Here is a 13,740-nt window from a genome sequence, read left to right as displayed (position 1 = left end):
TATCATTGATTGTATATTTAACCATATTGTCTAGGACCAATTGTTTTCTGTACCAATTGATACCCAGGTCCTCTGACATTTTTCTGGGTCACCCCATTTATGTTAATGGCAGACCCGACAATTAGCCCTCATCCGGGACGACATTAAACAGCTGTCCTTGGATGCGGCCAAGCTCCTCTGGGGGTCTTCGGTAGCAAGAGTTTATGGTTGGGGGGTGGGAAAGAACGGCACGATCTTGCACAGATTGGCCACATATCCCAGGGCGAATCGTATCATCCCAGAGGTGGTTGATGCAGCTGGAACGGTGCAATGTGCTCCTGTGGCAATGGCAAATACCTTTGCTGCATACTACCGGAGGCTGTACACAGCACATACCCCCGAGCTGTCCGTTGCAGCTCTCCTTGACCGGGGTAGGGTGTGCCTTTCTAGGCTGGAACCAAAAGGACCTAGAGCGCCCCATCTCCTTGAAAGAAATTGAAGAGGCGATCACCCTGGTTTCCCCGGGTAGGACCCAGGGTCCAGATGGCCTTCCGCAGGAGTATTATGCGGCATACCGAGGCACCCTAGCACCCCACCTGGCCAGCTTATTCAAAGAAGTTGTGGCCAGAGGTTCCTTTCCGCCGGAAACGGATATTGCCACCATCGTGGTTCTCTCAAATTCCCATCCTCCCTCCCATATGTGTGCAGAGTATCGCCCCCCATATCCCTCCTCAACAGCGAAATTAAGCTATATGCCACCATTCTGGCCCAACAACTGAAACCCTACTTGGCCTTACTGGTGCACCCGGATCAATGCGGGTTCATGCCTCAGCGTGGGACCCGCCACTGCCTCCGCAGGCTGCAGCTAGCTCTGGCACTCCGGCACCTGCTTACCCCATACTTGGCACTCCTGTCCATGGAATTCGAAAAAGCATTCGATTCGGTGGACTGGACATACCTGCAGGGCGTGCTGACTGAGATGGGGTTCGGACCCCACTTCCGTTCTCTGGTTCGGGTCCTGTACGCTTGCCCGAGAGCGCGAGTACTGGTCAACGGGGTACTGTCGGAGGCCTTCCCCATTGCCAGGGGCACTAGGCAGGGTTGTCCCCTCTCCTTTGCTATTCGCGCTGGCGATGGAACCCTTGGCGTCCCTGGTGCGGGCTGAAGACCGCCTCCGTGGATGGGAGTGGCCCAATACTGACACGGACAAGATCGTATTATATGCAGACGATGTCCTTGTCTTCCTGTCTGAACCAGCCTCCACCGGGCCACATTGCCTTCAGATCTTGCACTCTTTCGAGCAGGCCTCAGGGCTGCGGTTAAATCCCGGGAATCAGTGCCTTGTCCCCCTGCATCTCTCTAGAGAGTGCTTTTACTGGCAGTCTATCATACCACTCCGGCGGCAGTCCTTTAAATATCTGGGGATTTGGATTACCCTGCTTCCCGAGCTGGGCTGGTCCCTCAATGTGGCTTCATTGGTTAAGAAGGCCAAGGATGACCTTAAATGGAAAGTGCTGCCTCTGAACCCCCTGGGGAGGGTGGCCCTGTTTAAAATGATGATCCTCCCCAGATTCCTCTATGTCCTACAGAATACCCCCTTCTGTTTTTCCAGGACTTGGTTCTGGGAACTGGACAGTCTAATCACCAAGTTTCTCTGGAGCGGAGGATAGGCACGTGTGGCTGTTTGCCAGATTCCCTCCTACGACGGCGGTATGGGGATGACGCACTTGTATCTGTATTTTTTGGCAGTACATCTCCTGGTAGTCCATGATTGGTTCAATGGGGGCTGGTCAGACCCAGCCTATAGGCTTGAACTGAGTGACCTGAGGCTTTGCGGACATCCAAGCCATGATGTATGGGGGCCCATTCCAACCAGAATGATGTGACGCGCTCTGTGTTGTTGGCTTGGCGGGCCTCGCTCCGTCATACTGGATGGACGGGGTAGTTGACCCAATGTACTTCCCTCCGGCATGGGGCTTGGCTCCGGGAGGTTAGTGGACTACAGGGGTTTAAAACTTGGGACCTTATTGGCATCTCCCAGCTAGGGGACGTATGGGCCAGGGGCCACATGCTGTCCTTCCAGGAGCTCCAAACTCACTACTCCCTACACTCGTCCCAGTTTTATAAATATTTGCAGTGGAGACATGCCCTCCACATGCAGATTACAGATGACACGAGGCTCCCCGAATATAGCCCCACTGAGGCCCAGACAATGCTGGGAGACTTGGGTAAAGGGGGGGGGGTGGGTCTCCCGCATTTACCGCACCCTAATTAACAAAACCCCCACATCCCTAGATAGGTTGAGGGGTCAATGGGTGGATTGGGTGGGCCCCCTTGACGAGGTGGCCTGGCGTGATGCCCTTATGGCCCCCAGAACAGTCACCGTCTCCGCCAAACTCAAGCTGATTCAGCTCCACTACTTACACGCTGCGTACCTCACTCCCCTGCGCCTGTATCGAGCCCAGATGCGTCATGTGCGAGATGTAACCATGCCCCGTCCGACTTCCTCCATATGATTTGGTTATGCCCCCGCTTAGGACAGGTCTGGGGATCTATTGAAGTGGAGCTAACGGAGGTACTGGGCTGTGAGGTTCCTCATAATCCACGTCACTCTTTGCTGGGGATCACTGATGGGCTGGACAGGTACAGGAGTGACAAGTTATTTTTTAATACAGCTATGATGGTGGCCAAGCGGGACATAGCGGCGGCCTGGAAAAGCCCTGACCCACCAGCCCTGGAGAGGTGGCATAGAGGGGTGGACTGGTGCGCGACCCAGGAGAAAGCCCTTTACAAAGCCAAGGGGTGCGTCAAGCAATACCGCAGAGTGTGGGGGAAGTGGTTGGGGAATGTGGAGGGTCCTGATTAACCTGGTTCCAAATCCCATCCATGTAATTTTTATGGGGTTCGTGATTGGGAGTTACACTGCTTTTGTAAATGGATTCAAACTCGTGATTTCCGTGTATTGGCTGAATTGTTTTATGTGTTTTAAAATCAATAAAAATGTACTTATCAAAAAAAATTTTTTTATACAAAGTGGCATCATTCACGCAGAGGTATTAAAAAATACATTTAGGGATGTGGGTTGCTCCAAAGCGGACAACGTTCCTTGAAGACAGATGGGTAAAAGCAATGAATATGGGAGATGTGTAGGGGTGTCACATCTCTAATTCAAATTTCAGGACCGGATAATGTATTCCATCTCAGAGATCATTTGTTAAAGAAAGGTCTGTCATCTGGAAGGGGGTTATTTGTTAATGAACTCACGACCTAACATTTGAAAGAAGGCATACTCATCTATTCTTAGGTCAGGAGTTTTGTGTAGCAGGAACATGAATGTTTAATTCTATGTAAATGTTTTGTGAGGTTTAGCAACATGATTTGTTTTACTTGGTTATCTTTTTTCAAAGCAAAACAGTCAGAGGTACTGAAAAAAGGAAAAAGACTCAAAACATGTTATGAGCATTGCACACTAGACATGGGCTTAGATTACACGCTGTGCTCAATTTATGGGTCAATTCGGTGTATGGGGTTTTCATTTACGTGTCTTATTGAGTTTGGGTGTATGTCCATGCCACAACTGCTCTGCAAAAGTAGAAGTAAAGCTGGAGGACAAACAGGGAGCTAAATGTGCACGCAGCCCACGTCATTTTATATCCTAGTCGGTCTTAACATGTCACTATTTATTTTTCTGTTGTGTTCAATACCATATAACTTATTTTAGATTTTAAAGAATAAAATGTAAAGAGGTAGGCTCCGTTATTGGCCTTCTGAAACGTTTTCCTGTATATGAGTACAGGACAATGTGTCTCCTGGGAAGATACTTCAGTGTTTCTCTGACCAGCATCTACGAAGGGATAGCCAGTATGCCACATTTTAGGAACAGCTACAAATAGATCATAGAGTTACTAAATCTATGAAGGTATACTACACGTACAACAGTATGAATGTCAATGGTGTTTGCGGTCCCTCTCTAAGCTAACTCAGAATGTCCGTATCTCTATATAATTCACTTACGTATACTTTTAAAATCATATTAGGATACGCTTTGCCAATCTCTAACTCAGTCCTGGAGTCTTGATATCCCAGAATGATTATTCCCAATTCGTTGCACTATCCCTCAAAAATAGCATTAACACCAACATTGCCGTCTGCTTCACAACAATATCCATCCACAACCATGCAGTTGGGAGATTTTAATCACCAGTCGCCATGTTAACTCATACAAAGTAACCTTCTGATAGGTTTAACTCATCACGCATGTACCTTACTTGTGCCTCATGTCACGTCTGCATACTAATATCTACAGCACTTTAGTACTTTATCTAGGGTGGGGTTCAGGTGTTCTAAATCTAGCACAAACACTCAGTGCGCCATGTTACCTCCAGCACTCGTTCAGCCGAGTCGGATGTCTGAACATCAATTCTGATCCTTCTTCCATTAGGGAGATAAACATCCAAGTCCACTCTATGTTCTTGGATCCTGAATGTATCCTGAAAAAAATATAGAATATAGACATTAGTAGTCGGTATGTCCAATATTTTAAATAAAGTATCTTCTTGATTATCCTTAGATCTGCATTATACCTTTAGGGACAACCAAATGTTTAGACTGTTTAACGATTAGGCAAAGATACTGATAGTCACAAGCAGAAGCTACATTTGCTTTAAATTGCACCCCACAATATTGTTATTGTTTGATTAGAGACCAATGTCATAGTTCTCTCTAAGCTGCATGCATGGGCAGGTACCCACAATACACTGAGCCCGAGGCAGAACCCTCCCCCCCCCCCCCCCCACGGTGAATTCTCAGGCTGTCATAAATGCTTTGCTTAGATGGGAGGAAGGCATGCAGTCAATTTGACAGTGTTTTTTAATGATAGGCTAGGTGCTAGTGCTTTTTGCAGATTTATACAGCACAAACTAAATCCGAAGGTCTTTGAGCGCATTACATTAGCACCAGTTACAATACAGAAAGTCACGTTTTTTGTGGCACGAGGGGAATAAGTGATTAGTCAAGAATCACAGGATGTTGAGCCAACGCCTAGACAATGGCCAGGCTCAGCTCTGGCCAGAAGACATACTCTATCCTGCCAGGGGACGGAGATGTTCATCCTACACCGCCCGCTAGTCAGCATTGTTTCTGGATCTGGAGACTGGGCCTGGAGGTGCCTGCTGCCCAGTCACTGTGAGTGGGTGGGGCTTCTAGTCCATACTGTAATACAGCATGGCTCACAGAGCAGCGCATGCGCTGCACAGGCTCGACCTAAAAAATAGAGACCCAAGCAGCAATAATGTCTGTGTGCTAATGAGAGAGTAAAAGATCGGACTCCAAAAAATTATGGAGCATGTTAGAAATAGATAGTAAAAGTATGAGAAAACAAGATAACAAGGTTGTAATAAGGAGGGAAAGTGTATGAGAAGAGTGACCATTTAAGAGAGCAAACCAGGGAATTACAGTGAGGGGGGAGTGACCAAGGAGGTATTTTGTGTAAAAGAGTCAAAACGAGTGAGTGGAAGTAAGAGTTTGGGGACAAAGTCAGAGCAGAGAAAATGTGACAGAAAAGACAGAGGAAGAGAGAAAGAAGTCAGGACAATCATGCCCTAGTTAAAAGTTCGCCCAGTCATCCAGTGTCCCAGGAACTAGTGGCAGGAACCCTGCGAAGCACTGTTTTATGGCGGACATTCGCAGCCCTGTAAGTGATGGGAAGCAATCCTGTGACCCAGAGATCAGTGGCAGCCAGGATGTCACCCACCGATCTGCAGACACCCTTTGACATATAATGAATTCTAATGTCGTATAAGATAAGGGGGGACCTCAGTGAAATAGTCTTATTTACTTTTGCCTATGTAACTAGTCAGAGTAGGAAAAAGGAAAATTAATCAATCACCTGGGGAGGATGCAAAGCGGAATTCTTACCTTACTTTAATTGTACTTTCATCCGAGACTCTGTCTTCGGTTGCAATCCCATTTGATTATGAAATCATCATATAAAATAAGGGGGGGGGGGACCTTAACGAAATATATATATTTTTTAAATCTCTGTAAACACGTTTGCTAACGTAAACAGATAGAGCAGTTCCCCTTTTGAATAACATTATATATTCCCCCAGAATCATATAGAGCGTATAGAGGGACTTTGCCCCGGTGATCGAGGGAGATACCGCCCCTCCTTTTTAACAAAGAAACGGAAAACTATTTCACTGCGTGTGGGGAATTTGGTACAATTAGAGGTAGGTAAAAAAATCCTTTTCTCGAGGCTCTCTAAATGAGAATACAACCCAGTGAGATAAACGTGGGGGGTTTTAACTATATATATATATATATATATATATATATATATATATATATATATATATATATATATATATATATTCACTGAAAAAACCATAGGTTTCACACACGTTATAGTTAGGAATTAGCATTTAAAAAACCTTGCAAATTCACTGAAAAAACCATAGGTTTCACACATGTTATAGTTAGCTGGACATTTTACTGATAAAATACCATTGAAATTCCCCCGTTCTAGTTAGTGCAGGCAACTATAACTCACGCGACCGCAATCCTCTGCTGATGCTAATACTGTATTTAGACACTTATTTGCCCATGTCTTCTTCCATTAAATTTTAGCTATACATATATTACAAATATTTTTTTTTCATAAAGACACATATGTCATCAGCAGAAGATTGCGGTCGCGTGAGTTATAGTTGCCTGCACTAACTATAACGGGGGAATTTCATTGGTTTTTTATGAGTAAAATGTCCAGCTAACTATAACATGTGTGAAACCTATGGTTTTTTCAGTGAATTTGCAAGGTTTTTTAAATGCTAATTCCTAACTATAACGTGTGTGAAACCTATGGTTTTTTTCAGTGAATTTGTACGTTTTTTTAAATGCTAAGTTACTTTACGCCATACGTGGCATGCGCGCCCACTTAACGCAGTTCGTTCCGTGCGCGCATGGAGGACATATTATGCGCTTCGTTGTGAAAGGTAATCTTTTAAATTTTCTTTTTTAAATCTATATGCCATGCACAAATGGTGCACTTCGGGCACCATTTGCACACGGGGTGGGGAGAGTATGGATAATTTTTTATTTTAAAATTTTTTTTACCGTACGCGTCCGGTAATCGTAATCGGCGAATTTTTCACACAAAAAAAATTTTGACTTTTTTTGGCCTTGGGGGATCTTTGGGGACGCCTTCATCAAGGCTAGGTGGTTAGGAGCTGTCTAAACAGCCCCTTTACATGTTTTTTGCCTTTCTTTTTCCACCCCCCCCTCAGAGTGCGAGAGAGAAAATGGCGGCCGCCGCTTCCTGGTTTCGACCGATTCGAATGTTTACTAAGATCTAACAGCCAATCAGAATCGCGCTCGCGCACGGCACCGTACGGTAAGCTTACCGTAAGCGCACGGTAAGCGCACCGTAAGCTGCCACAGATATATATATTGATTTAAATGCTATTTTCTCAGGAACTACTGAACAGATTTACACCAGACCTACAAAAGGCACTTCCTTGTCCTGAGGACTACCTCTCTGCCAAATTTCAAGTAACTCTGTTCAGCTGTTCGGGCTGTAGCTGTGTCTAAAGGTCCTATGGAAAAATGCATGGGAAAAACGCGTTTTGGGACCCCCCTTTTTTCTCAGCCCCCGCTTGACGAATCCCCCCCGAGACTTTCAGGGTAGGAGCGGAGCGTAGCGCCCCACCTATTTTGAAAATTTCGCGAGGATTCGTCGACCGGCGCCAAAGTTATTCCAAATAGAATGTTGCGGTTTTCCTATGGAAACAGGGTCCTAACTATAACTACCTACTGGCGACCGCCAGTAGGTAATATATATATATATATATATCTCTTTCATAAGATCCCTCGAGTGCCATAGGGGAGTGCCACTGGAGATAGTTCGAGGGAAGACATCACCCACTATCCCTCAGTAAGTCTTGAGAATTATTCCGCCTCTTGCAGTAAATGCACCATAATCAGTGGTAGGTGTATTGCACCAAGGCATCAAAAATGTGTGTATGGGGTCGCCCTCCCAGACATCAAACGATATTACTGGGCCTCCCAGCTGGCTGCTATAAACCACGGCCTTTATGGGCCCGCTCTTAACCCGGCCTTTGAAATGGATAAACTATTACTGCCGGGTGGCGACTATAATCGGGCGCTTTATTCTAGATCGCTCGACGCACGTCTGACGGGCCCTACGCGGGTCGCGGTACGGGTGTGGCAGGCGGCAAACTCGGCGATGGGGTGGAAGGATCGGTTGACCCGGGCGACGCCGCTGTATGCATCTGAGATGCTGGGCTCTCTGTGGACCTCGAAGGGCTTTGAGAAGTGGGACATGATAGGCATCAGCAAGGTGGGCGATCTCTGGACGAGGGGGGGGGATTCAAAACGTTCGATGTGCTGCAGACTGAATTCCAGTTGCAGGACAGGGAGTACTTTCGATATATCCAGGTCCATCACGCGCTGTGCTCCGTATTCCCGGATGTTGCCTCCATCCCGGAGTATTCCCCTCTGGAAGATAGAGTGCTAGATGGGCATGTACCGGACGGCACGATTTCATTGATTTACAAAAAGCTCATCAACGATCGCTCGGGACTGCTGACTAGCCTTCGTGAGGTGTGGGTGGCCGATGGATTGGAGCTGGATGACGAGGATTGGGTGTCTGCGGTGGCCTCCCCGAAAGAGGTGGCCATACCGGCTCGCCTTCGCTTCGTCCAGCTCAAGATACTCCATAGGGTCTATGTTACGGGGCCAGGTCTGATGCGTATGGGATATGCCGTGGATGGGTTGTGTAAGCGTGGGTGTGGTTCTTTAGGGACCTTCCTCCATATTTTGTGGGAATGCCCGGAGGTGGCGCGATTCTGGCGTGATGTGCACGCGGTGTTGCAGGCGGTCACGCATGTGACGCTGCTTCCCGAGGCGAGGAGATGTCTGCTAAATGTGTGGGAGCCGACTGACTACTCAGTGCCGCAGACGTGGTGGGTGACTCTGGGATATATGGTGGCCAAGCGTGACATTGCGCAATTGTGGGGTTCCCAGAGGTTGCCAACGGTCTCGGCGTGGAAGGACAACATGGATTGGTGTATGCTTCGGGAAAAGGTAGTGTATGTTGCGAGAGGTAAGCCTGGGAAATGGGTGAAAGTGTGGGGCCCCTGGAACACCTACCGTGGCGGAATTTGTACCCCGCCGCTGACGCCTGATCTGGCACTGGCCCCGTCTCCTTAGTCTGCTTGTCGCCTTGGTTCTGGGCTTTGAGTCCACTTTGTCTCCTATCCCCCCCCGCTATTCCTGTGGATCGGTAGGGTCCTCCCCAGGGGAGCTCATACTGTTGCTTTGACTTTTGGCTGCCTTGTGGATTTGTTTGTCGTTTCTTATATAAAAATGGAACCGCCATGTGGGGGGTCCGGACGGTGTGGCCGCCAACGCTTCTTTCAACTCCTGTGACCTCTCTCACGCTGCAGCGACTGTTTACTGACTGTATTCTATGCTCATACTGTTTGTTAGCGGCCGGCCCGAAGGTTGTAGGCCCATCTTTGTATATCTTTTGAATTCTGTAATAAAGGTTTCAAAAAAAAAAAAAAAAAAAAATGTGTGTACGCTTGAATAATTTGTATATAATGATCCCTATGGGTGTATGTATATATATATATATATATATATATATATATATATATATATATATTTTTTTTTTTTCCCCACTTAAAAAACCATAGGTTTCACACATGTTATAGTTAGGTGGATATTTCACTCGAAAAAACCCAATGAAATTCCCCCATTATAGTTAGTTCAGATAACTATAACTAGCGCGCCCGCAATCCTCTGCTCATGACGTCACATATTACATCACTCATGACATGGTCAGTGGCATCACTCTTGATATCATTGATGACATCATCCTTGTGGTAGAGATGCGGTCGCGCGAGTTATAGTTATCTGAACTAACTATAACGGGGGAATTTCATTGGTTTTTTTTCGAGTGAAATATCCACCTAACTATAACATGTGACAAACCTATGGTTTTTTTAAGTGAATTTGCAAGGTTTTTTAAATGCTAATTCCTAACTATAACGTGTGTGAAACCTATGGTTTTTTCAGTGAATTTGTATGGTTTTTTAAATGCTAAGTTATGTATGTATTATTATTTCGTTTTAAAAATGTTTATTTTTTTTTATGGTTTTTCACCGTGCGCGCACGGTGCGCGCACCCCCGCGATTTTTTTACAAAAAAATTTAAATGTTTTTTCCTGCTTTCGGGGTCCTTCAGGGACCCCCTGACAAAGGCTAGGGGGTCAGGAACTCTCTACCCTGCCCCCTTTTCACGTTCCCCACCTTCCTTTTCCACTCTCGCACTGAAAACAAACAAAATGGCGGCCGACAGCCTGATTTCGACCGATTCGAACGTTGACTGACATGTAAGAACCAATCAGATTTACGCTCGCGCACGTTAGGGTGCGCGGCTATAGATATGTATGTGCTTTTTACTGCAATTTTCTCTGGAACTACTGAACAGATTGACTCCATATATGCAAAAGGCACATCCCTGACCTGAGGACTACCTCTCTGCCAAATTTCAAGTAATTCTGTTCAGCCGTTCGGGCTGTACCTTCGACTAAAGGTCCTATGGGAAAATGCATGGGGAAAACGCGTTTTGGGACCCCCCTTTTTTCTCGGCCCCCGCTTGACGAATCCCCCCCGAGACTTTCAGGGTAGGAGCTGAGCGGAGTGCCCCATTAGTTTTGAAAATTTCGCGAAGATTCGTCAACCGACGCCAAAGTTATTCAAAATAGAATTTTGAGATTTTCTATGGAAACACGGTCCTAACTATAACTATCTACTGGCGACCGCCAGCAGATTGAATATATATATATATATATATATATATATATATATATATATATATATATTTTACATTTATTTTCTTTATAGGATTATCGTACTACTACCATTAAGGAATTAAATTCACCACGACTCCACATCAAACAAGCACTGTGGCTCATTATCCAGTACCAGCCTTAAAGTTTGGGTCTTCTTGTTGGGAGTCCTTTCTTTAATAGAACCAAACCTATTTGTTTGCCTTCAATTCTAATGTCTTCTCTTTATACAACAGAGGACATATCACATTTAACTATAAATAAAGATTTAAAATCGCTTTTCCTTTTTGACGAGTTTTATTTATCAATAAACCTACTCTGTTAATATAATAAAAAGGGTATACTTTTATAATTGTATTATGATAGGATATATAGGTACAAAAAATACCCGCTAGAAATCTTTACTTTAATTAGGACTTCTTGGGCAGATTCTCCCCAGAATGCACGATGATTGTTGAAGTGAGATAGGTGGTATTCACACTGTACAAATGTTAAGTGGAAAGATACATACTCCTTATAAACATATACCTTCCTGTGGAAATCGAAAATAATTGCTGTTAGCATGAGCTGAAGCCATCTTGGTTGTGGCATCCATTTTTGTTAGCCATGTGATTCTTCCGTCTTCACTGTTGCTTGCCTTTCTATTCTGCTTGAGTCATCAGCTTTAGTTAACTCCTTCTATTCTAAGCTCAAGCAATGTATGAGCTCAGAAAGGCCTGTAGCTGCTACAATGCACCTGTTTGAAAATGTAGCTGTCCATCATGTCTTACTGATGTAAGCAGTTCTGTTTCCCCTCCCACTTTGCTGACTAGGTGATTTCCCATTTGACCAGGTTTGTCGGTAGTTATTCTTGTGTAGGCCTGTACCTTCTATTTGAGTCTACATGCTTACTCCGCAACAAACAGTATATAAGGCCCATGGTTACGGTTCTGGGCATAGACTCAGGGGACTCCCAGGGTCAGGTAAGTACAGTTGTTGCACCCTCAGCGGCACAGGGGCAGCCGGGTGCAGAGTGAGTTAGGCCCAATGTTATCCTATGAAAGGCAGGGGGCCCTTGGTTGGTGGCTGCTGACTAGCAGGCCACGCGGCTGTGGGAGCTGGGCTCCTGGTAACTTGCTCAGGGCAAATGGGGAAGAAGATAGGAGTAGAAGTTGCACTGCCATCACCACTCGGGCGGCTGGGTGCAGGGTGCTTTTGAGCCTTCGGGCGCACAAAGGATTGCTATGGAAAAGCTCAAGGACGAACAAAGGCGGCAAGCTCTGGGACGAAGATTCTTCAGGTGCCACCACCACTTCGAGAGGTAAGTTGGGTAGTTGGAGGATAGGTAGGTACCCAGGAGTCGGGCACAAGGGGCTGCAGGGCGCCGGGGTGCCATTTGGTGTGGGGAAATCTAACCCTCTGTTGATCGCGGTTGGGGGGAGGGTGCCTGGTTCTGAGGCTGCAGGCGTCGTCAGGAGCGTCGAGGTGGGTCCTTGGGTGCCGGATTCGGGGTCACAGTCACCAGGGGGGGGGGGGATGTCCTCGGGGTCTTTGTCCACTCCGGCACAGGCGAGGATTGGCAGGTGCAGAGTGTGCAGGGTACGCGGTTCCGGGCTGATGCCAGGGGTTAGATACTTGCTTTGAGCAGAGCCACTGCTAGTGGGAGTCCCAGGTGCTCAGAGTCACAAGGTAGCCAGATCCTCCGGGGTTTGTGAGGTTGCTGGCCACAGGAGGTGCCCGGATTTAGCAGGAGCAGGTTCGAGGGTCGACAGGCCGGTAGGGCTGGGGCCAAAGCAGTTGGTGTCTTCCTCTTCTTAGCAGCTGCACGGCAGGTCTTCTTTCTTATTGATCTTCTTTGCTGGTTTAGAATCTGGAATCTCAGGAAGGAAGGTTCAGGGTGCCCCTAAATACTAAATTTACGGGCGTTACAGGTAGGTAAAGGGCAGGTACCACTGGGTCCCTGTCCTGGGGTGGGTACACCCCCTATCCTGCCACTCTCCTGTGGGAGGGGGCAGTGGCCTAGTCCTGATTGGGTAGGGCTCTCCATCTTCAAGATGGCGAGGGCCCGCAGATGTGTTTCACCTCGCCTCCCCAACCTGAGGGGTGGGGTTGGCAGGGCTGGCACATCCCCCGTCCTTACTTGGAGTTTCCAGCCAATCTTCCTGCCAGAGTGGGGGTCAGAACCGGTGGGGTCCAGTTGCTGAGTACAGCAAGTAGCCTGGAGAAGCTCACAAAGGCAGCATGCCTTTGAAGCTTCCCCCTGCCCATCCTGGGGGAGGAGACCTAGCACCTCGCCCAGGATGTGCATTGTTGCAGGCCCAGGAGAGCGGGGGGCTCTCCACCCAGGGGTCCAGCAACATGTCTGCTGTGTGGCAGCCTAGGCAGCCTCTCAGACAAGACATGGATTGTACGTTAGGTTTCAGGGGGCATCTCTAAGATGCCCTCTGTAGTGCTTTGTACATTAAATCCCATACTGGCATCAGTGCGGGTGTAATGTGCTGAGAAGTTGGATACCAAACTTCTCAGTCTTCAGTGTTGCCATTATGGTGCTGTGGAGTTCGTTTTTGACGAGCTCTCAGCACCATGTACTCTTAAATGGCAGCACTGCACTTACAGTGCCCAGGAATGGACCTGGGTACTGTAGGGGCACAGGGCTCATGCTCCTGTGCCCACACCACTGGCATAGGGCACCCAGCTAGAGGGGTGGCTGATGTATGCCAGGGCATTGTAGGTTGTGGGCATGGCACACAGGGATGTGTACCATGTCGACTGTTTTGTTTTGTACCCAGACACTCAGCCTGCAAGGGCAGTGTGTGTGTTAGAGTACAGGGCCACTAAGGGTGGCACAATAAGTGCTGCAGGCCTTAGAGGCCTTCCCTGGTCACAAGGCCCTGGGTACCTAGGGTACC

At 47.2% G+C, this 13,740-nt stretch overlaps 1 protein-coding gene across 2 annotated transcripts in view; it reads right to left on the bottom strand.

Annotated features, from left to right (window-relative positions):
• The window catches only part of SNX31 (sorting nexin 31), a 189,441-nt gene that overhangs the window by 90,590 nt on the left and 85,111 nt on the right, over window positions 1-13,740 (bottom strand). For both annotated transcript variants that reach the window (XM_085605168.1, XM_085605167.1), the window contains exon 5: window positions 4,359-4,469. In XM_085605168.1, the coding sequence (XP_085461294.1) occupies window positions 4,359-4,469 (111 nt within the window). The remainder of the gene's footprint in view (window positions 1-4,358; window positions 4,470-13,740) is intronic.

The sequence above is a fragment of the Triturus cristatus genome, chromosome 5_1 (assembly GCF_964204655.1).
Source record: "Triturus cristatus chromosome 5_1, aTriCri1.1, whole genome shotgun sequence".
Classification (NCBI taxonomy): Eukaryota; Metazoa; Chordata; class Amphibia; order Caudata; family Salamandridae; genus Triturus; species Triturus cristatus.
Note: the sequence above shows the minus strand (reverse complement) of the source record. Positions and strands in the feature narration are given on the sequence as shown.